We start from the raw sequence: 24,249 nt of genomic DNA, 5'->3' as shown, positions 1-24,249 counted from the left end.
CTTTCTCTCTCTTTTTCTCATAATATATACCCACGTAACACGTTCAATGACAATTTCATTAAACATCAAACTGAATAAGTAATTTTCGTAATCTTCTCCGATTGAAATTATGAGGACAGTTTTGTAGCGTTCGAATCTAACGAAATCGTCTACTTATCGCGTGTCGAAATCAAATAGAACCCTTGTATAATCATTTATAATTCCCGAACGTATCGGTGCGCGCGCCATTTACATTTCCAGAGTTTCTGGGTCACAGCTTTCACTTTCTTTCGTCGGTTCTTCCGCCCTTTCGACTGGCCGAAGCACGACCGCGGCCCTTTTCCCTTTCGTTCTTTCCATCCTTTCTCTCTTATCTTTCCTCTCACTCACGCGCTATTTATTTTTCTTTGTCTATCTTCTGCTTCGTTCTTTTTTTTCTTCTTTCCTCTCATTTGGTTTCTACCGTCACACAGCGATGATCGTGATTTAACGTGACATGCAATGGAACACAGAGAGGCCCGACCTCTTTATTCTTTCTCAATGCGCCGGTAGAAATAAAATGTGTTGCATGTGTTGCACGATGGTCGTGCCCGCGGCACTATCACAACGATACCGTGCAGGTACATACACGCGTTTCCGATTTGCACCCGAAGGAACAAAGCGAGAAAATAACCTGTGTGCAACCGCGTTTCGGCGCCGTACAAAGTGGTACACAATGAGGAACAGGATGTAGGATCGATCCTATGCTTCTTCCACTGTTACTCGTACTGTTTTTTAGTGGTTTAGCAGGTACGCTACCGCTATGGAATCAAAATATTTTGGTCGTCGGAATTTTTCTTTAGAAAATGCAAATTTACTCTGATGCACTATTCAGCTGTAGATAGTGGATGAGAAATTGATTTTCTTACGCATTGCGATTCTTATTTTAACGTAAATTACATACTCTGGTGTATTTCTCGATATCTTCGCTATTTTTCTATTGCCAAAGTTCTGAACAAAGAATTACGTTTCTTTCTTACTTTTGTTACTTTCGTTAATTTGGAATAAGCGAATACAGTAAGTTGATAGTTCCATTTAAAAAGGGGCGTTGTTAACAAGTTGTTGCGTAAACGAGCGAGGGCCCGCGAAAATGGAAGGAGTTTTAAAGGGATATTCAGCAGACGTCAATTTGGATTTCGCGCAAGCGCGCCATTATTTCTCCGACGAGAAAAATTAACAGAACAAACTTTCCTGCTCGAGCTTCGTAATTAACATTTAGCCATGAGCCAGCGTCTATCGCTATCTTTCGCTACATTTTTCTTCCATATATTCTTATGTTACTATTTTTCTGCGCGTAATATGTATGTAACTCGTTTGTATTAAACACGCTGCTTATTTGCTTTTACTATACCATGTAATTAAGCGTACGAATGTGGAATATGATTTATTTTTAAGCTGTTACGTAACACGAACGATACGCTCGATGTATTCGAATTGAAAAACCACGATGTTCGTTTTACTTAAATGAAAATCTCACTCGATTATTTCTATGTAAGATCTTTACACGAGAAAATTATCGAATTACGACGTCTATTTGAAAGAGCTCCTTAAGAAACCCCGATTACCGGTCGAGCACTTGAAAATGTACGTCGACGAATTTTTTATTGGAAATAATCCTAACCACCTAACCTCTAAACCCGGTGCACTGGATACGACGACAACGACGATGACGACAACACGTTTGCAATAGTTGCTGCGTGCATTCATCGATGACACGGCGTGCGCGCGAACGCGTGCATGCGTGTGTTGCATATAGGTAGGACAGGTCGTACGTAAATGTATGCGCTATTACGGCAGGCGCACACGGTTACTTAGACGAAAAAGAGCGCGACAATTACGTTCGGCGTGTGTATAAGCAATGGCACGTCTGTCGAGAGGTTTGGGGGGAATCGTGTGAGGTAGCGTTAGAGAAAGAAACGCGTCGTATAGTTAGCCTGGTCGGCCGAGAGAGCAAAGGCGATACGTGTTAGGCACAAGTAGAAAAAGAGAGTAATAGAGAGAGAGCAAGGGTAGGAACGAGAAAGAACGGGAAAGAACAAGATAGCGTGAAAGAGGGAAAGAAACAGGGCGAAGAAGGGAGGAAGAGGGAGAAAGAAGAAAAAGAGACGCGCATACGTTTAGGGTGACGGAACATGTAAAGAGGTAAGGACAGGGTCTGAGAGAGAGACGGAAGATAGGCTGGGAGGGTAGGATACGCGAGGTGGCTGGCTGAGGGTGCGAGAAGGCAAGGGAGATACGGAGAAAGAGAGAGAAAAAGACATAATGAGAGGGAGTGAGTCGCGGCTGCGTCATGTTCTCAGCGAACTGGGTCAGTGGGTCTCCCCACCGCTTCACGTCGTACATCTACTGCGACGTACACACAGAGAAGCACTGGTACTGTCGGGGAGTGCCAACGGCGTTACTGTTGACCCAGCCACGGCCTGTATGTGGCCTGTGCGCCTGCCCTGTGCCCGCTTACCGCGACTCTCTGTGTTTGGCTCCCCTGTGCTCTTTGAAAGCAAGAGTTGTTAGCGGGCTCGAGGCATCCATTCCATCTTCCTCGCGTGTGACGACAAAAAAAGAATGGAAGTACGTATCGCGTACGCGAAATCATTATGGGATAAACGGTATCTCGCGCGAGTCGCTGGAGAAATTTTATTTTATCGTCGTGTCGCAATGTATCTTCGCCGAAATATTTTAACAATCGCGCGCGTTTGATCATTCGTTCGGTCGGTTCCTAAACGCGTCTCAGTTTCTCGCGCGATCGACGTTTTTCGAACGTTTCGCGATATATCGATCATTACGCGTCGTAACTCGGTGGGAACGCATCGATTCGGGATCGAAACCCGTGCGGGCTCGTGGTACACGTGCGTCGGGCTATTTGCCGGCAGCACCGACGACAAATACGGTCGACAAAACGACGGCGGCAGCAACGGGCGGCAGACCGGCGCGGGAGCGTACAGGGACAATACTTCTCCGGCCGACATAGACCTGGTTCCGTAAGTAGGTCATCCCCGCCATCGGCTCTGCAACCTCCTTCTCCCCTCCCGCGTCAATCCCTTCGACCACGGCAATACCTCCCAACCTCCCCCATCCTCCTGCTTCTCTCTCAGTCGGTCCCTCTCCTCCCGAACACCGCGTGTTGCCCTCCCCCCACCAATCGGTCGAGCTCTCGGAGGCACCTCCACTACTCTCCGTCGGGCACCTGGTCGCGCGCTGTGGCATGCGCTGCTGAATCACTTTCACTTATGCCGTGCGCTGTGTTGGTTATACGCCGTACGTCTCTCTCGCTCTTGCGCTCTTATACTCGACCCGTAGCCGTCGGTAAAGGGACACGCGCGCGCTCCTTCTCTTCTCTCCTCTGTACTCACCGAAACAGCCAAGGGAGCCTGACGACGGTGGTGTGTGCGCGCCTCTCGCCATTCTCCTGGTTCTGCCAATTTTATTTTACTCCTGGCGGTGTCACGGTGAAGCGCGTATATACCGGGCGAAACCGCGCCGTGCCGCACCGAGTGCCACCGTGTGCCGCGTTGTCGTGCTGTATTCGTTTCGATCGTCATCGTGTCGTGTGGTGTGTGCAGCCAGTATCGTCGTGTACAGACCCGTGTGTCGTTCTGATCGGCAACCACGAAGACGACAGAACCAACAATAACAACAACAACAACGACGACGACATTAATAACAGTAGATATACCCGTTGGAGAGAGGGGAGAGCCAGTCGGGCATGGATCAAAAAGGAAGATATTCTGCAGTTCGTGTTCTTCGCGTTCGCCGCCCGTGATCGTTGTCGTCTTTGCTGCTGTGATATACGTGACGTGTGCCGTGTCTCGCGAGACGGTCTCCCAACTCTACCTACGTCCATGTATCGCCGGTAGGGCGGCAGAGGGGAGGGGGCGGGCCCTTCGGGAAAGCAACGAGGCGAGAAGACAACTAGTCGTACGCAGATAGCCGCGCTGTCAAGTCGTACGATACGGGAACTCTAAACGTTCTTTCCCTTTCTTACTCTCGCTCTCTCTGTTTGTGTGTGTCTACTTGTTCCGGACTTTAGACACCGTTGTATATTTTTTCGATTTTTCGTACGGATACGTTACGGGTATTCAGTTGGATTACAGTGTGCAGGTGTTCTTGGAATTGCATATTAATTTATTCAACGATTGGTCCGCGTCGATCATTTTGTGTCAAAACGCCGCGATCAAAACTTGATCTCGTATCCGCGCATGTGCGATCACTCGGTAACGCTACCGGCGATTCGCGTGCCCGGTGAAACAACGATCCGATTGTCTTGCTCGCACTGTGATCCTAGTCGATACGATCATCCTCCGTCTCGTGGCTTCCACGATCAGTTTGAACGTCGTGTGTGCTTACTGTTGTTTCGTGTCACGTTGTAAAAGCTGGATTTATCAGTGATCACGCAACCAAAGGATAGAAAAAAAGGGACGTTACAGTGGTTTTGTTGTTTCGCGAGTAACACGAATGCAACAGTGACAGCCGAGAATTTTTTCTTTTTCACGCAACACGCGCAGACCCACGTTTCGTCACATTTTTTACGATGGTTCGGACGTAGTACGCACGATCGAAACAGGATTTACTTTCTGCGGTGGTGCGCGATGGTTTTCTTTATGAACGTGTGCCGTAGAAAAACGTGACTGGTGATCGATATTGTACGTGCCAAGGGAATATAGTGTGTTTTCTTTCGGGCTTATGCTTTCCACTTCATCGTTGTCGTCATCGTCGTTGTGCTTGTCGTTGTATCGTCATTTTTACCGACAACATCGTACACAGTCGTTGGTACCGTAGCATACGAGAGTACCACGACCTTGCACGACGTACACCGTTACCGCTTCGAAACTTAAAGGGGGCAGCCTAACCAATAAACCGATAAACCGCCGTTGTTCTGTCGCATACACACCAGCCGCGAAAAAGAAATAAAAGAAAAAGAAAAGAAAGAAATACTCGTGATATTCACCACGGTGGCTAGAGAACTAGGAGAATTCACAGGCAATTCATATATGAGCCGATACGCCACAAGCACGTTCCTCCGTGCAGCACTTGCGCAAGGGTGATATGTTATTGGAGATGGAGCAGCATTCGGGCTTGATATCCCTGAATATGTCGCCGTTTCATCTAAGCCCACAGGGTAGTCCCCAAGGTGCGGCTGGGGCTGGTCAGCAACAACAACAACCACAACAGCAACAACAACCGCAATACGGTTCGTCGCCGTATGGGAATTGCGCTCAGAGTCCACCGACGACAATGTGCCATCAATCACAGTCGCAACAACAGCCGCAGCAACAGCAACAGTTGCCGGTACACAGTCAGTCGCACTCGCAGGGTGGTATCTCGGGTTTCGACGCCGCGTTCTTCGATTCCACCGCTCTCGAAGAACGATGTCCCATGTGTGGCGACAAAATGTCCGGTTATCAGTACGGTTTGCTGACGTGCGAGTCGTGTAAAGGTTTTTTCAAACGTAACAACTCACCGTGCAGTAGTAAAAAAGTATACACGTGCTTATTCTCGCCGACTGGAGGTGGGGGAGGTGGGGGCGGAGGTGGTGGTGGTGGAGGAGGTGGTGGAGGCGGCGGAAGTGGCGGAAACGGTAGCAACGGTAGCAACGGTGGCAACAACGGTGGAAGCGGTAGCTGTGGCGGCGGAGGCGGCGGAGGCGGCGGCGTCGGCCCATCAACGGCATTAGAGATCGGATCTTGCGGCAACAAGAAGGTGTACACGTGTCTGTTCTCGCCAACAGGAGCCGGAAGCGGCACTGGCGGCGGCAGTGGAGGCAACAATGGCGCGGCGAATGGCGGTGGAGGTAGCGGTTGCGGTACGTCGACAGCCCTCGAGAGTAGCGGCGGTGGCAGTTACGGTGGTGGAGGTGTCGCCGGTCCCGGAGGCGGCGGAGGAGCGGGTGGAGGCGGTGGTGCGGGTGCCGCTGGCGGCAGTGGGCCCACCGCAGGGAATGCAGCTGCTGGCGGCGGCGGTAGCGGTAGTGGCGCGGCCGGCAGCGGCGGAAATGGCGGCGGATCCGCTACGGTAAGCGGCAATGTCGCGATACCAACTACCACCTATTCATTACCAACTGGTACCATCTGTCATCCTGGGTTGGGCCAGGTCGGGGTTGGTGTCGTGACCGGCTCGATACCGTGTCCGTCCGAATTCCCCGACACCAAGGACATCATCATTGAAGAGCTCTGTCCGGTCTGTGGCGACAAGGTCTCCGGATACCATTACGGGCTACTCACCTGCGAATCCTGCAAGGGTTTCTTCAAGCGCACCGTCCAAAACAAAAAGGTCTACACGTGCGTCGCCGAGAGGTCCTGTCACATTGACAAAACGCAACGGAAACGGTGTCCCTACTGTCGTTTTCAGAAGTGCCTCGAAGTCGGCATGAAGCTTGAGGGTGAGTTTTTTGTTGAATTGTGACATCATTATATCAAGGCTATCTACCATCTATTACGCTTCTTCATTTCGTTACGCTTTGCAAAAATACATATGCGTCGCGTATAGTTTCTCGATAATTCCTCGCGATGGATCCACGGAACGTGCCTTTGATCTCTTTCTTCTTTTTCTTTTTTCATTTCGCAAGTATCGCAAAATTCGGAGATTAAACAGGGCGGAATGACGCGCAAGATGAACAACGATACAGAGAATTTCGTACTGTTGCGTAAACGAATTTTATTTGTCCGACAATATGGGTACTCATTTTTTTGGATGTGAAAGCGTTGCATGCGGGTATCGTCGCGATTTTTATGCAGAAGTTAAAAGAACGAAAGCGCACGCGTATATGCGACCAAGTAGATTTCGATGTTCAGTTATGCAACGTAATCGTGGGACACGCGTGCTATTGCGTCTGCGCGTATAACAGGTTTTTGGTCAAAAATATTAACGTCGACGCTGCTGGAACACAAAGGTCTTAATAAAACAGGTGCCATTTATTTTTTGCCTAGTAATTCTGTCGAAACATCGACGGTATAAATATGTACATTTATTTAATACTTCAAGCGTTAATTATCGTCTTCATTGAATTCTGCTACTATCTAATTACTTTCACCGCTTTGTTACGAGTTACGGGCATTTGGCGTAACTTTCACGATATCACCGGTGCGTTAATATTACCGCATTCTTATCAACTTTTGCGTTATCTCTTATTCAATATCTTTACGTACATCCTGCCGAACGTCAAAAGCGGTTTACGCGCGAACGCGTGTACGCCGATTGGCGCTTCGGTACCGCACGATTCCTTTCGGCAAACTTCGGCAGAATACGTTCGCCTTCGAGCCTTTTCGCATTACGCTCCTACGAACTTAACCTTATTACACAGCGCGTGAAGCGCTCAACCGATACCGTTGTCTTCCTTCGCAAATTCTTTCGACGCTCTAACGCTTTTATTTTGATCAACACTTTCTTCTTCGTTTCAACGCCGATATCATTCACGTGACCGCGTTCCATCATTAATTTTAATTACACCGATATCACACGATCTACGTCCATTTCGAACAGCCGATTAGGCAAACCGTTCTTGCATGTACGCAACAAAAAGAATTCGCAACATAGTTGCCGCCGGTTTTCTAAATGTATCGCGTTACTTTTTCGCTGTTAGCTTTTGATCCGCTTTCCATCCGCGAATTATGCAGATTTTACGCGAAAGTCGAGGTTATATATTCGCAAAACCACAATCGCCGTGGCTGGCGCCACCGTTCTTAGAAAATCTTTTTCGCACTTTGGCAATAGTTAAATGGGAGGACGATTCGAACGAAGCGTCTAATGCAATTCGAGTAACTGGGTCTAGGCCCTCAAGGCCCAACGATTAAGCGAATCTCGAAACAGGCTCTGTCGCAATTGCCGCCTTTGCACGCCGTTTTCCACGGCGTTCCTACAGCGGCAACGCGGATTGCTTAACGCGGAAAGTTTCCAGTGTGCTTGCGAGCGTTTACGAAAGGAAGCAGTTTCTTACTTGCACGCTATTCAGAAATGTAAAAACCTACTTCTACGTATAAATTTTATACCGATTAGGTAGAACCGATTTCTTCTCGTGGCACGAGCCGATCTCCCAACTATCTTCCAAATATCGAAACCTATATACATATTTGTTTTAATTGCTATCGAAAGTTTACGTTTTAAAGATTGTCCAACCATTAATTGTCCAACGTGCACTTGACAATGCTTCTTGACGTTAATTCGACGATCGTTCCGTAACGTTTGCTATGTACGATCGGTAAGAAAAGTTTCGCGGTTGTTGTCACCGCTATTACTGTCATCTCGGTGCTTCTTACCACATAGTTTACGCATTTCTGTTTAAGCGTTAAAGTATAAACTGTTGTTTTACGTTCCGATATACATCGTTCGTTGTAAAATTTCGACACATTTATGTGGGAAAAAAATGGAAATACCTGCGCGGAAGGAAGAGCGCGTCGACATCGGATGAAAACACCGGTTAAATGGGCGGTAATCGTGCAATAACACCTGTCACAGTTCTGCAACAAACCTGCCGTTTTGCAGTGGTCCGTGAATACGAGAACACTCCTCGTTCAAACGTAATGAACGTTACTTCGGACTTGCTTTAATGCTGATTGAAAATCATCTTCTCTTCTGTAAGTCGTAAACTCATCTAGCAAAGTATCCACATTTATTTCACGAGACTGTAAAACTCTGGTAACGAACGAGGTCACGTTCATCTTATAAAACTTGCAAATGCATTTAAATTTCTAACTTAAATTCTTCGTGTTTACCTGGAATTGTAATTAGGCAAATTTGCAGAGAACTCTGCCAAGAAGAAAGCTTTATGTCGGCTAAATGGCGAGAAAAGCTCTTTGATATACGACTGTCTATTATTCCACGCTTTACCCTTTTATGATAAATGAATCTGTCTTACCTTTTAAAACAAGGCTAAGCTGGCTGTAATTGTCGTACCGTTGTTCAACAGGGACAGGCCACCGACAATGGCCGAAACGTTCGTTGGGTTTTTAATTTCACTTTCGAACGTCCCACCATATGTGTTCAGACGCGATCAAATATTGACACTGGAGTCTTAATTTTCGCAGCTGCGAATAATTTGACTATCCCATTCGAACTCGAAGCGTTATCCAATTTTACTCAAACGGCAAACTATCTCAAGCTTTCGTCTGATTTAAAAGAAAAAAAAAGAAACCTTCGTTCGTAAGATTTTAATCGAGCAACTTCTTCCTGAAATGTAAACATTTTTATTGTCAAATGTAATTCGTGCATTGTAATTCCGTATTCGCTAGAAAGATTTACAGCGAAAGTTGCTGAAAATTGACGTTACTCCGGAAATGCAGACGTAAGGTTACGTAATTGAATAATCAGTCAAATAATTGAGGTAACATTCGAAGAACATTAATGACACAAAAAAATCGAAATAACTTATGCAACATTAACTCGACAGTACACATACACTTGGATTTCTCTCTTTTTTTTTCATTAAACGCGCTCTTAATGTCTTCTAAAAATATAGCGACGTTTATTCCTCAAGGCTCGTGTTATTCGTTCCACGAACGATATTTTATCGTAATTAATTTCCTTATTTTCCATCCAATTTTGGATTTCTAGTTGCTTCCATTGTACGGAATAATAATTGTAATCGCCTCTCAATGATATGGAGCCTGATATATCTGTAATAATCACATCACAAAGTTAGAAATTTTCATCTTTTTTACTCGTACAATAATTTCGTTAAAGGAACTAACTACCCTACCTTTCCAGAATTTTAAAAGGGACACAGAATTTTTCCTTCATAATTACAATTAATCATAATTACGTTCTTTAGATGGCTACGTTAAGGGGATGGATAGCGTGTTTTATGGCGCTCTAGTAGTTTTAGGCATCTGGCGTGGCCGATATAAAAAGTTTTCTCAATGTGGCTCTCTTAAAGAACTAACTTCTTACTCGCCTTTCGTTTTCGTCATTAGCGTCATTCTTGACAAAAAATTCGGTATACCAGCGATGTCAGTGAGTTTTCGTTTTGGACAAAGGCAGATTTGTCACGTGGAGGAGCGGCAATGTGCGCGCGCACGTTCATCTATGGCCAAAGGCGAACCGGTAGTGTTGCGCAAATGGAATCTAGAAATTTGAGGTAGGACGTTCGGAGCTTGTTTCGCGTCCACACGATACAATCAGGAGAAAGCCTTTCGGTGACCGGACAAATTTCTATTAGACGGTCGAAATATATTTTCACCGACGACAACGGTGAAATTAGAGTCGAGAAGATCCGTGGGTCGCTTTCGACGTCGAAAGTTCCACGTTCCGCGGTTATGACACACACGGGCCTACATCTGTATGTGTTCATTAGTCACGAAAAAAGATTCGCCATTTGTGTGCCACTTAAATATTACTTAACGGTATTACTTAATATAAAAAAGACCGCCGGTGTCCCTTGGAACCGAAGTTTCATTACCGACGAACTTATTTATCAATTTCCCGCTTAATTTACGTAACGTTAAAATTTCTTAACTAACCGATTGTTCGGAAGAAAGGTTCGGTTTATTGCCGTTAAACGCTCGCTCGGATCGCGCTGTTAATCGTGTATAGGTATACACTCATAATTCTTTCGTATTTTGCAATCGAGATAGGCGATGACTGTTCGCGCGAGCTGAAGCGATGCTTCGTGCTTTTCTGCTTCGATGCCTCGACGAAACTCTATTTTCCTGGTGGATGTAGGCTCCCTCGAGAGATAATCCACGATACCATTCTTATCAGCTTTCTTAATCATATTACGTTCGAATTATGTAGAGACGCTCTAAGTACTCTAATTACTATAGTACAGTCTTACAATGGGGTAACGTAAAATATAACTAATTAAAGAACCAGCGAGAATATTCTACTGCAAGCAGCGTGCCTGCGACATAGAAAGAAAAAATTACAAACGAGAAATTAACAAAATCGTTGAAATATTCCGAAGTGAAAGAGACGTGGTAAGACGCGGAGAATTTCATGGCAGTAATTCGTCGAAGGCATAGTATTAAAAGTAATAAGGAGGGAATATGCCATTTACGACTGCGAAAAACCGGCGCATCTTTTGCATCTGTCCGCCACGTGGAGCAGGTTTGTGTTTAATGGCCGAACACAAGGTACTCTGAACGTTCGATTTGGTCCCTGTCGATTCCGGGACATGCCCCGTCCCAGTGTCCTGTCGTAAAAGTGAGAACGGTCACTGGTGTCGATTGGCGGCGCAGTCAAAATCACTGAGAAACGGCTCTCTTGGCGTTTAAGGATTCGGTGCTTGTAAATATACGTATTGTATGAGGAACCTGGAAAAACAGGCGAGATAACGGAAATCGTGGCATGCGCCTCTGTTTAGAAACTCACAAATTTCATAATTATTGTATTATGTTGCAAGAAAGTTGTACATCTGGCCGACTGCCTGCTAGCTGCCTGCCTGCCTGCCTGCTAGCTGCCTGCCTGCCTGCCTGCCTGTCTGCCTTGCCTGTTTGCTTACCTGCCTGGGCTGCCTTGCTCGCTTGCTCGACTCCTACCTTCGTCGTTCGCGCTCGCGCGCGCATTACAGAGGTGGGGGAGAAAGGTTAGGTTGAGGCGGGGATTGTGTAATCCCTCGTTGAGTGGAGCCTCACCGTCTTCTTTTCGCCGAAGCTTTTATTTCTTTCTCGTCTCGTGACTCCTTCTCTTTCTTTCTCATTCCTTCCAGCGCGCGCCCGAATTCGTATCCTGTATCCATACATATACATACATTAAGCACCAATACGCAATCGCGTCGCAGCGTACGATCTATGTACGTCATCGTTGCCGCGATACGAGTAATATTTGAATTCCTGAAAAGCTTCGGCTACGACTGTCGGTAACACGACCGATTATCGAACCATCGATATTAACCTGTTCCTATAATGATTAAGTGTTGAAGCGCGCAGTTAGTGGAGCACTAAAATCTAATGCCAGTCGATTATCAGGTATTACTGCAATTATCGTCGCACGAAATATCTTCGAAGTTTCGTTGGGACAGGGAGTTAGTATCGTCGCTTGGTAAAACAGAACGCTTCATATGCATGTATCTAGCACCTGTCTTTCCCCTAGTTTGTCTTTCGTAGAAGTCGGAAGATCATGATTAGACTGCGGATTTGTATGCATTTGTGGGAAATTTGAAAGTGCAAGGATGCAGAAAATGCGCGTAATATACAAAGGTATATATAAAATACAAAAAGTTTAGCACGCGTTGTAATAGTTTTTTAATAGGTAACACGAACTTCTGCTTAGGTTATATTCCTTTCTATATCTTTGCAAAAATGTGAATTTGCATAAATATGTAGTTTAATTATGATTCTTTGTTCGACTAGAAATCCAAAAGGGTTTCCTGACCGAAGATTTCGTCGTTTTCTACATTTTTTTCTTTTTGTTTTACGTTGTTTCGCAATGCGCGGATGACTTCACTAACGCAACGGTCGGGCGCGTCGCGTCGGCTGCGTCACGGGGGAACTTCTCTCGCGCGATTGGTCCAACCGTGGGCGACGGTGGTCACGTGGTCGCACATTAATTTCTATGGGGAGGGTCTGACGTCACTGGACCCGTGGACCAGATTCACCAAGTGGGTTTCCCTTTCTTTTCGACATACGTGCTCTCGGGTTCGGTGCTCTTGCGTCTACTACTCTTATCGTTGCGGCGGACCTTGCGAACCGGACGTGGGTTGCATTCTTTCAATGGCCTGCACGGGCCTCATTGCACGTGGATCTCTGCCATGCACGCGGACCACTCTGTCGCAGATTCGTTATAAACAGGAGAAAAGTACGGAGAACCACCGATGGAAATATCGATTTCAATTACGAATGCATGTTTTTATTGAAACGCTATCGTAACGCGGTCCGCATTTACCGTTGTTACTATAATTGCTCGCAATTGTTCCGCGCAGGAGAAAAGGTCAACCTGCTAAGCATATTTGAAGCTTTTTATCATAGATACGTGCTACCTACTGATAAGGCGTATTAGTAAACGGAAAAACATGTATGTAATTATATTTATCTCCGTTGACGTGTACAGCGCATATATTTTAGTTTATTTACGACAGGAGATCGACTACTTAATAAAATAAAAATTTCCTGGTATACATTTTCTTAACAAGCTTATTTTGCTTCTTGTTTTAGAATGCTCGTACGCTTCAAGGCGATTTGTTATGCACGTTTCACACGTTTTCCACGCTTCGCGTTTGGTACCTTCAATTGTAAATAATCCTGTCATAATCGCTTCTTATGCAAAATGCGTCGATATCTATGTTGATTCTGGAAAAAAGGAAAAGATAAAAGAGAATACCGTGTCGCGCTATTGTTAAGTAGAATGCGTTTCCTTCGCCAGACTATATTAAATCCACATTAAACTCGACAAAATGAAACTTTTCCGGTAGATGTACGCTCGTCGATCGCGTGCTCTGTCAAATCACGAGGATCGTGACACAGTTTCTCCAGCCATTGACGATCGATGGAAAATCGTCCTCAGGTGTATTTAACGCATTTATATGCCGCTTTGGTAACAGCGCGACTCTCGTCTTGCCACATCCCTGCGCAACCCAAGAGTCAGAAATTCTCTCTCATAAATCGAATCGTCTCGGTTTATTCGTGTCACGAGTATCGCGATTCATGATCCTTTCGTACAATTTTCACAGGGGCTAGATGAAATTCCGGGAAATCTCAAATTCTCAATAGCTTTCTTACTCCGCTAGTCTGATTTATCGGTAATCCTTGTTCTTTACTATGTTTTTCGCTATGGATCTCGTAGAGTTTCTATCGATGAAAATAGAGAAGCAAGATTCTTAATGATATTATCGTTTTACATCGTAAAAGTCTATATCCTAGCGTCGCTGATGGCTGTAATTTATCGATAATTTCGTTGGCGTAATGGAGTCAAGAGCTGCCACGAAACTCGACGCCACAACGACGCAATTCCGCGCGTCCTGTTCAAACTTCCGGTTGCTACTTCACCGAGGTACACAGTTCCTCCGGTTTGATTCCACGTTTCCGCGGGTTCCAACCCGCTGGGTACCCCGGAATTCGACTCGTAAATATCATCAGTGTCGCTGTCTGGCATGTATATTTGACGATCGAGCCCGATCAAATCGAGCCGTATATATCGATACGCTAATGTCCTCTGCCCACGCGAAACTCCGCCACCCACTCGGTGAACACCATCCCGGGCAACAGAAACTGTTGGATCTCTCCGTTCACGTTGTTCACGCTTCGCTTGTTTAACAAAAACACGGGAAACGTGTGTGACACGTGGTCGGAAGTTAGACGATAGATCATTTCCACGGGGTTTCCGGGGTGAAAGAGTCTCGAGTTTTAACACATTGTTGACCAGTCACGAGTAGTGTACTTGTGTCTTTGCGCGTCCTAAGTGTTTCCGATTGGCTGCAAGTTTTGCATTCGTATTCGTATCTCCAATTGTATTAACTTACAAATGTACTACGTAGATCACTGTACAAGATTGGTAGCTGCTTGACGTTATCGTTTTAATGTGCCATAGATCGAGTTATGATCGTAGGATAGAAATTGTAGTAATTATAATTGCAATTATAACATCGTGGGTGGTAAGACGTGTTAGTTTTTGAGTAAGATAAATAACAAACGTATGACGTTGTATCTCTTTAATCATACAATTGATTATCTTTAATTAGATCGAGATGCTTAATTACAACTTACAAGCTGAAATTTTATTTCTTTCATTGCTAGGTATTCACCTCCATCAGAAAGATAAGACGGTCTCGTTTTACCATAACAGTTGGGAATTAAATTCCTTTGCGAGCGCTAAAAGATATCGAACGCGATGGAGAAAGATAACAGTTAAATAATTGTGCGTTAAATAATCATATGCTTTAATATGAGAATTAATCAAAATTAGAATCCTACGACATGTATAATTAATTCAATGAAATTCAATCTCTACGCTTTTGATTTCTACGTGAATGATGTGATTAAACGAGCGTCGATATCGTTGAAGGCAATCCAAAGATGAATGAAGTTTTTAAGATGAACTTATCGATCGGATAGTCTTCGCGTTGAACGCGAGTTTCGTTGCAGCAGAAGTATTTACATCACATACATAAGGCAGGTCGATTTCCAAGCGCACGATGCACCTGGCGTCAAATTAAAGGTAGAAAGATGTACGTCTGACAGCGTGTAACACCTACGACGCTCGGTGAAACCACGGGAGAAGAAAGACCACGGGAGAATGATCGTAAACGTAGGATGGCAATAAGGAGAGAGAAAAGAAACCTTGCTGAACCGAGAGTCAAGTTTAGCCGTGATCTACGCCGATCTTTGGACCCTTCCAGTCTCCTCGAGTTCTTCGTTACAATGAATATACAAGACAGGGTGAAAGAGGGCGAGAAAATGAAATGCACGGAAGATCGTAATCCAATCTATCTTTTCTTTTCAGAAGAATGAAACTCTTGCATATAAGAAATATGAAATAACGAACGATGTAAATAGAAGAATATAACGAAGGAAAGAAACCGAAACGAGATGGAATATAAAATAAGAGGGAGAAACGCGTGTACGAAAGATCGTAAACGAAGGATCGAAAAAGGAGGCACGCAACGAGGTAGCTTTTTACACGTGTTAAATAAGTCAGCGAGATAGCCGATGGCGGCGTTGCGTAGCATTAAGCGAGCAATCGAGAACAAGTGGCCGAAAGCAACAACCTGAAAGTCAAGTTTAGCAACTTTCGTTATTGGCTTGCTCTCTCGGCTATTGTCTGAATTCTCGGCGAGTCGGTCACGTATGTTGCAGAAAGAGAGAAAAGAGAGTGTCGCGGATAGGAGCAGAAAGGACGAGGAGGCGTGCTCGCGCGAGCACGTTCGCGTAATCCTTGGATGATGGATGACGCTCGCTTTGCATAGTACGTATTCGTCAGAGCACTGACGGCAGAAAAGTTCGGGAAACGAATGCTCGCAGCCGAGTGTCAAGTTTACGGCGGCGAATCCATCGTTGCTCTGCCGTGAATTCTACCTCTCAGTCTTCCATGCTGGAATTATCTTTCCGGCCAATAGTTATCGAGAATAATTGCTCCTGACGGGAAGGCAATTAACGGATGTCCTTCTTCGTTCCGGTCGTATAGCTCCGTACTAAAAGTTTCTAAATTGCGCGAAATTAAAATATTCAAATATATATATAATGTATATATTTATTATATTTTAATATTATATTTCATGTATATATTTTATTATAAATATATATATATACATGTGTGCGAATTTTACATACACAAAGTTAGACTGTGACACGGTTGCAATCGTATTCGCAGATGTTCGGACGCCGCGACAGTGCGTGGCCGCGTTATGCGGAGTTTTCAGGGAGACGAGGAGCGTCGGGAAAGAACAGGAACGGGAGTATATTCGAAAAAGGCAGGGAATCGACGAAGGAAAGGCGAGAAAAGGTGGTGGTTTCGTGCGAGAGGAGAAAAGAGAAAGAAACGCAAGCAGCGAGGAGTAGCGAAAAAGGAGAAGGAGGAGGCAAAGGGAATCGGTGAGAACGAGAGACGAAAGAAAGAAGAGAAAAAGAGAGGAGGCGTAAGCGGTCGCGCACACACAGGGTGGCGGAGGCGGCAATGTGGATCGACGGGAGGCGAGAGGTGTTCAGAGAGGGGTAAGAGAGTAGTAGGGTCGAGGGAAGGGAATAAGTAGGGTTAGGAGATGGCGGGGTGTCGGACGGTATTCGACACGGTTCCTGTGTATGTGTATGTGTATGAATATATGTGTGCGAGGTGGGGGCAGAGGGGTGGCCCTCCTCCCTCGGCAGGCCGGCTCAGAGGCAGAAGTGGACGGGCAAGCGATTCAACCTCCTTTCACTTTCAACGAGCGCGCACCGCGCTTGCTCGCTTACTCGCTCGCTCGTTCGCTTGTTCGTGTTCGCTGGTGTTTTCATGCGACGACGGATAGCAAACACCTCGTACGAAAATAGGCAACGCCGCCGATTTAGCCGCGTGTCCGCCCTATAAATCGTTAAAGCTGCACGAAATCCTCCCTCGATAGCACCGTGACCCTGAGGATCGCGGATGATCGTCATCGGGCACACGACCTCTTCTCGGGGATACGTTGCCACACCGCCATCAACATCTCCGTCGCGATGCACATGGATGAACCGGCCACCTTTTATGGCGCGAGACTGTTCTTTTTTCTTTCCACGTTATTATTAGTCTTGTGACTTCTTTCATTTTATTCCATTATCCTTTTGGCTTTCTGTCTCGACATTTTCCTTTTTAATTCGCCTTTCGAAGGTTTAAATTTAGAAACGGGGAAATTCAACTTTGAATTGATTCTAGGACGAAGATCCGTTTCTTTTCTTTCTCTTCCTTTTTTCTTCTTCTTCTCCTTACATTTTTTTTTGTTTTGTTAGGTAGACGCGAATTCATATCATGTTTACTGGCTAAGGAAACACTGGTACTTTAATGCGCCGGACTCACGAAGGCACATTTTTAATCCCTCGCTGCCAAGGGATCCATATCGAGTTCCTCTGCTGGGCCACTTCCGGCCCCGAGACCACACATCTGGGAATCTGTTGTTTACAATGTGAATCTTAACTCGGAGATGCAGTAATACTTAATTTCGAGCGTAAACATCCAACTGGGTCGCACCAAGGAGTCCGCTTTGTAATAAAATCTTTCGATATCTCGCTTCTCGTTGCGTGTCAGGGAATTTTTATTATCTCGAAATCCTTATCCATAAATATCTAAGAAGTATTTACATTGGCACTATAGTAAAAGAAGAATGTCAACAGGTTGTCCCTTGCAGTTAATGGCGGGTAATAAATAATCAACGCTGGCAAGTCCTAACGTTTGCTCTCAATAATGACGGGTTTAACGTGCCAAATAACACCTGCAGCTTTCGTAGGTGGAGATCCATGTCGTACACGTAGCTACTCGTTTACAAGCAGCAAGTAGATGTGTCGCTAGTCGTAGAACAATGATAGTCGCAAGTGGCTTACGCTTTGTCCCGTTTGGTTAAGATTAAATCTCGTTTCCTTCTGGAACGCGGCGCTTCTTTAAATTCGAACATTAGCGACGACTACGCTTAATTACCAAAATAAATTTCAAATTCAATTATCGTTTCTCAGCCATCGAATTATCAGAAAACTGGAGAAATTAACAAGATCGTTTCGTTCAATTAAAAAGCTAAAGTTCGACTCGTCTTTCAGATAGATTTGTCGGTGAAACCGAAGCTTTGATCGTCAAATGTCGTCTCAACGATCATTTTCTCAAACATGATTAAAAATGACATAAAATTGCTAAGAACATGCAAAGACTAACAAAATCATTTCGTTCGATCACCCAGAAAAGCCCGAGTAACCGTTCGATTCGTGTTTCAGATGTACTTGTGACCAAAGCCGAAGAACTGATCCTGTTGTTTCAATATTTTGTACGTTTGCTTTTGTTGTAGCCGTGCGGGCGGACCGAATGAGAGGTGGTAGGAATAAATTTGGACCTATGTACAAGAGAGACCGAGCGCGGAAGCTACAAATGATGAGACAACGGCAGCTGGCACTGCAAACGATACGCGGCAACCTCGGTGACCCATCGACCTATCCCTCCGCCGTACCGTCTTTCCTGCATATTAAACAGGAAATACAAATACCTCAGGTCTCGAGTCTAACGTCTTCTCCAGATTCGAGTCCATCCCCCGCAGCCGTGGCCGCTGGTCTGGTCACGACACAAGCTGGCAGCGGAGCTGGTCAGCATCAACTGATCGCACCGTCCTCCCAGCCAAACATTTCTGGCGGTAATCACCTGCACAACCTCAACCCTGGCCTGGATAGCAAGCTATGGGCTGCCAATTCCACCACCCCTAGCCCGAAGGCCTTCAACTTCGGCGAACAGTCCACTCACGGGGCCGCTGGTTCCGCACCCTCTACCGCCACGTTGAAAACTAGTCCGATGATAAGAGACTTCGTTCAAACGGTCGATGATCGCGAGTGGCAGGCATCCCTTTTTGGACTGTTACAAAATCAAACGTACAATCAGTGTGAAGTGGACTTGTTCGAATTAATGTGCAAAGTGCTCGATCAGAATCTGTTCTCGCAGGTGGACTGGGCAAGGAATTCGGTATTCTTCAAGGATCTCAAGGTTGGTGCCAATGTTGTTGACTTTAATCCCTCTCAACTAGGCAAATTGGCTCGTTTAGGATCCAAGAGAAATTTCGATCTCTCGTATCACTCCTTCCTTTGATTTTTTATTTTTCCTCAACAAAGTTTCAGGCATTTGATTTAACGATGTTGTATAACGTATAAAACGTAGTAAAAATATTCCGATAGGTATCCTAGAATTTTTTTTAGATACTTTGCAAGTTTAGAATAGCGAAAAATTAAGCTTGGATATGAATGACCTAGTTTACCTATGGAGGGTTAAATATACTTATTTAACGTGTATATATAACGCTGTGTAAGTTGACTTGAATTTATCGAAACGTCATCGGCTTATAGGAAGAATATATAAATGTAGAACTTCGTTCATCCGAACTTCATTTATATTTATTTTTTCTATGGAAATTTTCGTTAGTATGCGATTAACTCGTTAAGTAACCGATTGAAATCGTTTATATGAAAACATGTACCGCCACTTATTTTAGTAAGAAATATGATGAGGAGAATTAGTAAACTTCTATTAGCTGTATGAACTTCCATTATATGAACTGTTTGTCCTCCAACATAATGTAGAACAATGCGTTAGAGCGAATCTTCTATTGATCCGTATACATAAATTCACTTTCGACTTTTATCTACAAATGATTGAAATATCGTATATCTTTTCGTGGAAATTAGATCAATTTGTAATGATACCATAAACAAGGGTATATTAAGCGTCTATTATAGGAGATATAAAAATTTCACGGTTTTAACCGTCGACGAGAATCTTTTTCAAGAGAAGTTAGTTCTTACCGATAAATAACTCCTCGCTGGCCTGTTGGTGGTATGAGCGGGGATGTGAGGTAACCAACAGCATTGCACAATCACTGAATGATTTCAAGCATCGCCTCATATCTAGGTCATAACAAGATACGTTTCTGGGTTATGGCGGTTGCCCTAAAGCAGGCCCATGTTAATTATAAACCGTTTACTTAACCGATTATATACTTTTTGTTGTGTTTGTCTTTGGAAATCTGTAAAATGTTCTGTCATCGTTTCATCGATATCTCAAGTCTCAAGCCATGCTTTTGTATTTTACGAACAATATGGAGCATGAATATAAAGATTTTGTCGCTTATTAAATAATATTTCTTAAAAATTAACATATAATTTTTCTTTTATAAATAATTATAGCTTTTGTTATACTATTTTACAATCTTATATTTCGAAATTCAAATTTTCGAGTTTTAATTATTTCTTTTAATTATTTTTATTCAAAATTTCAATGTCTCGATTAAATTCATTTGATATATATGTTACAAGTCGTCTTATTAAAAAATTGATCACAATTTTTACATTTCAATCTGACAAAATTTTATATATGTTTTTACAATTTATCACGTTCTTTTGGGCAGGTTGATGACCAAATGAAGTTGCTACAGCACTCCTGGTCGGATATGTTGGTGCTCGACCATCTTCATCAAAGGTTACACAATAATCTACCTGATGAGACTACGCTTCATAATGGCCAAAAGTTTGATCTCCTTTGCCTCGGCCTACTTGGAGTTCCTTCTTTGGCAGACCTTTTCAATGATTTGTCGTCCAAACTTCAGGAACTCAAATTTGATCTTTCAGACTATATATGCATGAAATTCTTGATGCTGCTCAATCATGGTACGCCTTCTTTTTTCTCTAGATTTCTCTTATATTTACATGTCTCGCTATGAGATTATATTATTATTAGACAAAAATCATTGATGCATCAATTTTATTTAAATATGCAGAAGTTCGTGGATTAGTTAACAAGAAACATGTACAAGATGGACACGAACAAGTCCAACAAGCTCTTTTGGATTACACGTTGACATGTTATCCTTCTATACCGGTATGTTTATCTCATATATACATAGGTTTTCTTTTTTCTAATTTCTGATAGCTTCCTGAATGATTCGATACACATGAGATTTTATATAAACAGGATAAATTTAACAAGCTGCTAGCAGTATTACCTGGAATCCATGTGGTAGCGAGCAGGGGAGAAGATCACCTTTATCAGAAGCATTGTAGCGGTGGAGCACCAACTCAAACTCTTCTCATGGAAATGCTTCATGCTAAAAGAAAATGAAACGATAGATTCGTTTGGCACTTTTGCCATGAATTAGTCTATTGCTATATCTAAAAAATCAAGATAGAGCCCCTTATTGTCAGAGTGGACCTCAAGTACCTATTAAGAGCTAATGTTGCTTTGGTATTGGACCAAGTTCGGGGGCCTGGTTCAAAAGATACCTAAGCAAACAAATCAAGTATAGACGTACATACTTTACATATATACATAATATATGTATTATAAAGTGTATCTAAATATATAAACATAATGACATATATTTTCTATATTTGATGTTGAAGTTTTAGAGATGTATCCATGGAGAATTATTACCCCTGTTGATGGGTACAAGCGCAGGGAAACAGTAAGCAAGATGCCTTGAAAACAGTACAAAGGGTGGTTAACAAAATATTGGTCAAAGGGCAGGCAACTTTTGTCTAAATAAGTAAAGCTATTTTTCTAATACTAGAAGCGATTATTTTTAAGCATATACCACTGAAGCCTTGCTCTCATTTTAACAAAAAGGTAATCCTAATAGTAACGAACGAAAGAAATTGTCGACTCTCCAGTCAATCGTGCTTCTGCAAGGGATTCAATGGGCATACTTGAACGACAGTAAAATTTCATGTGATATACTTATATATACATATATACATATATGTCGCACGGCCACCTGGGCATCCTTAGAACTTCCTATAAAAAATCTGCATTTTGTCACACTTGCACACAGCAGGGCTACTATAATGTAAATACTAGTTAACACATTCCAATTACGTTGTAAAGTATGAACCATGTTAAATATGTAATTATAATATTTTGTGTATAGTTTAATGAAATAAATATATTTCTGTTGCTTACTGAGAAAAAATCATTAGCTACTTAATGTCTTCACTAATTTTAGAGTTTTATTCATGTATTTCTCTTTTATTATTTTTCAAATAGGTGGCGGAAAAAGAATAACCACAAATTGCGATATTTTATTATTGTATATTGTATCATAATAAAGATTCTGTTTTAAGAAATAAAAGAATCATTGGAGCAAGGTTTATGTGGTCCTACATTATCTAGCGATTAATATTAAGTATATAAGATCAATATTGTCTTATCGCAGTTGTTAAATAGATAAATATTTACTGAATGTTAAGATAGCGATCGAACGTAGTAATTTTTCACTAATAGATTATTATTGTTTAGTCAATAGTCAGAAACTTTTCAGTGCTGTGAAGGTTGTCTTTTCGACGCCTGTGGTATCTAAGCCATCGGTAATTACACGTGCTAGATTCGAGGCTCAAGTGTGGCAACAGGAACAGAAATCTTTGCTCGTACTGGTAGGCTGGTAGTACCACCCTTTGCAACTCCTACTGTTTATATCCTCTATCAAAGAAGTACCTGGGAAAAATGCTATTTTACTACTTTCACTTTTCCACCGACTTCGATATAAGATATTAAATATAGATTTAAACGATTTATTGATGTATGTAAAAAGAAAACTCGATGCCACATTAGGTTAAGAATCGAGTGTTGAATCAAATCAGGAGGAGTAGCTGCGAGTATTACTACCATGAAAGAATATATATACATAAGAATATATATTTTCAGAAGCTTGCATGTACTTATCGTGTGAGTAAAGATTTGTGTCCATGGAAAAATTTTTGAAATCTTCGATATAAATGCAAAATATATATTGACATGTTCCCAAATTTTCAAATCGCCTGGTTCTTTTAATTGATCGATCGAAAAAAAAAACTAGCTTGCATTATTATTGGCTCTTTAAATAATACTTTCAAAACGGATTGCCTTTATTTAACTCGCATATAAATGTCTACCTCTTCATAACTGTATTAAGTCTTACATTTTTACATTTTTAGTAAACCACATACCTCAGAATAGACACCCAGATAGCAAATTAAATGGAATGTATGAATGTTACCTACGTAGATTTAAAGTCTACGACTTCTGTAATATGCGTATCGACAGAATATAAAAGTTCCATTCAAGTATTGTACCCGTTATATTTCCATGTTAACTATTTTAGTTATTATTATATTTATTCCAAATTAGATTATACTTCTTTACGATATGTGTACGATATATTCCAGTCGAAATTTAAAAATTATCAACGAAGTCTCTAAAGTCATGTTTAATCTTGTGTTGCTGTTTGGGTAAAATCAAATAATATTTTATTTATTGTACATTCATTTATCTTCAAGAGTTCTTGTAGAACGTGTCGGTCTGATAATTTTGGAACAACTTACAAAAATCGCAAACACAACTGTCTCAAAAAAATGAAAATTGTCTCTTCTAAATATTGTCCCCAAATCGATGATCTTTGTATGTGTCCATCCTATTTAATCGTCCGCTCGATTCTGTTATAAAGTGTTTATTAATAATTGTAATTAGGAAATATAATAGTGGTGTTATAAGCATTGTGTTAAATATGTACAGTTACCAATTATAATTGGCAAACAATCTAATTTAATATCGATGTGATTTTTTGATCCAATAAATAATTGGAATTAACATTAAATGATGAACTATTATGCGTTGTTGACACTGCCATTAGGAGTTGGCAATTGTAAATTATGTAGAAAAAAATTATTGATTGTAAATATATCTTTATTATTAACTGATAACTGTTCCTTTTAGGATTGACAGCGCTATTTTTATATATTATACTAATTGAACTCCTATTATATGATAATATTTCCCTTATTGCACTCCTGTCTTTGCTATTATTGTAAAAATACATGCAATGACCATGAGATATAAGATAGTTTTCAACAGGAGGGTAAAGGATGGTACTATGTAAATTATTAAGCAGACAATTTTCAAAAATTTACAAATAGTATTCCAAAACATTCAATTGTTTCTTTATACATACAAGTTATTATAATTTAAATGCGTTTATGTACAACACAAAGTTTATTATAATTTGTAACAATGGTGTCATTCGTATACCTAATAACATGTATATTAAAACATTTGTTTGCTTTGTACAAATATGGTAACAAGATAAGAAAATGCACAGTGGTTAATAAAGACATCAGCTAACTACTGCACATAGCTTCATATTCTTAATTTGCA

At 42.5% G+C, this 24,249-nt stretch overlaps 1 protein-coding gene across 1 annotated transcript; it reads left to right on the top strand.

Annotated features, from left to right (window-relative positions):
• Positions 1–1,431: 1,431 nt before the first annotated feature.
• LOC132916541 (nuclear hormone receptor FTZ-F1) lies at positions 1,432–24,224 on the top strand. The gene is made up of 5 exons (XM_060976637.1): positions 1,432–6,394; positions 18,380–19,062; positions 20,477–20,735; positions 20,846–20,946; positions 21,040–24,224. Exons 1-5 carry the CDS (start codon positions 5,062–5,064, stop codon positions 21,184–21,186), a joined length of 2,523 nt encoding a protein of 840 aa, XP_060832620.1. The 5' UTR covers positions 1,432–5,061; the 3' UTR covers positions 21,187–24,224.
• Positions 24,225–24,249: the final 25 nt, after the last annotated feature.

The sequence above is a fragment of the Bombus pascuorum genome, chromosome 2, assembly GCF_905332965.1.
Source record: "Bombus pascuorum chromosome 2, iyBomPasc1.1, whole genome shotgun sequence".
Taxonomy (NCBI): Eukaryota; Metazoa; Arthropoda; class Insecta; order Hymenoptera; family Apidae; genus Bombus; species Bombus pascuorum.
This window is presented reverse-complemented; position numbering and strand designations above follow the sequence as displayed.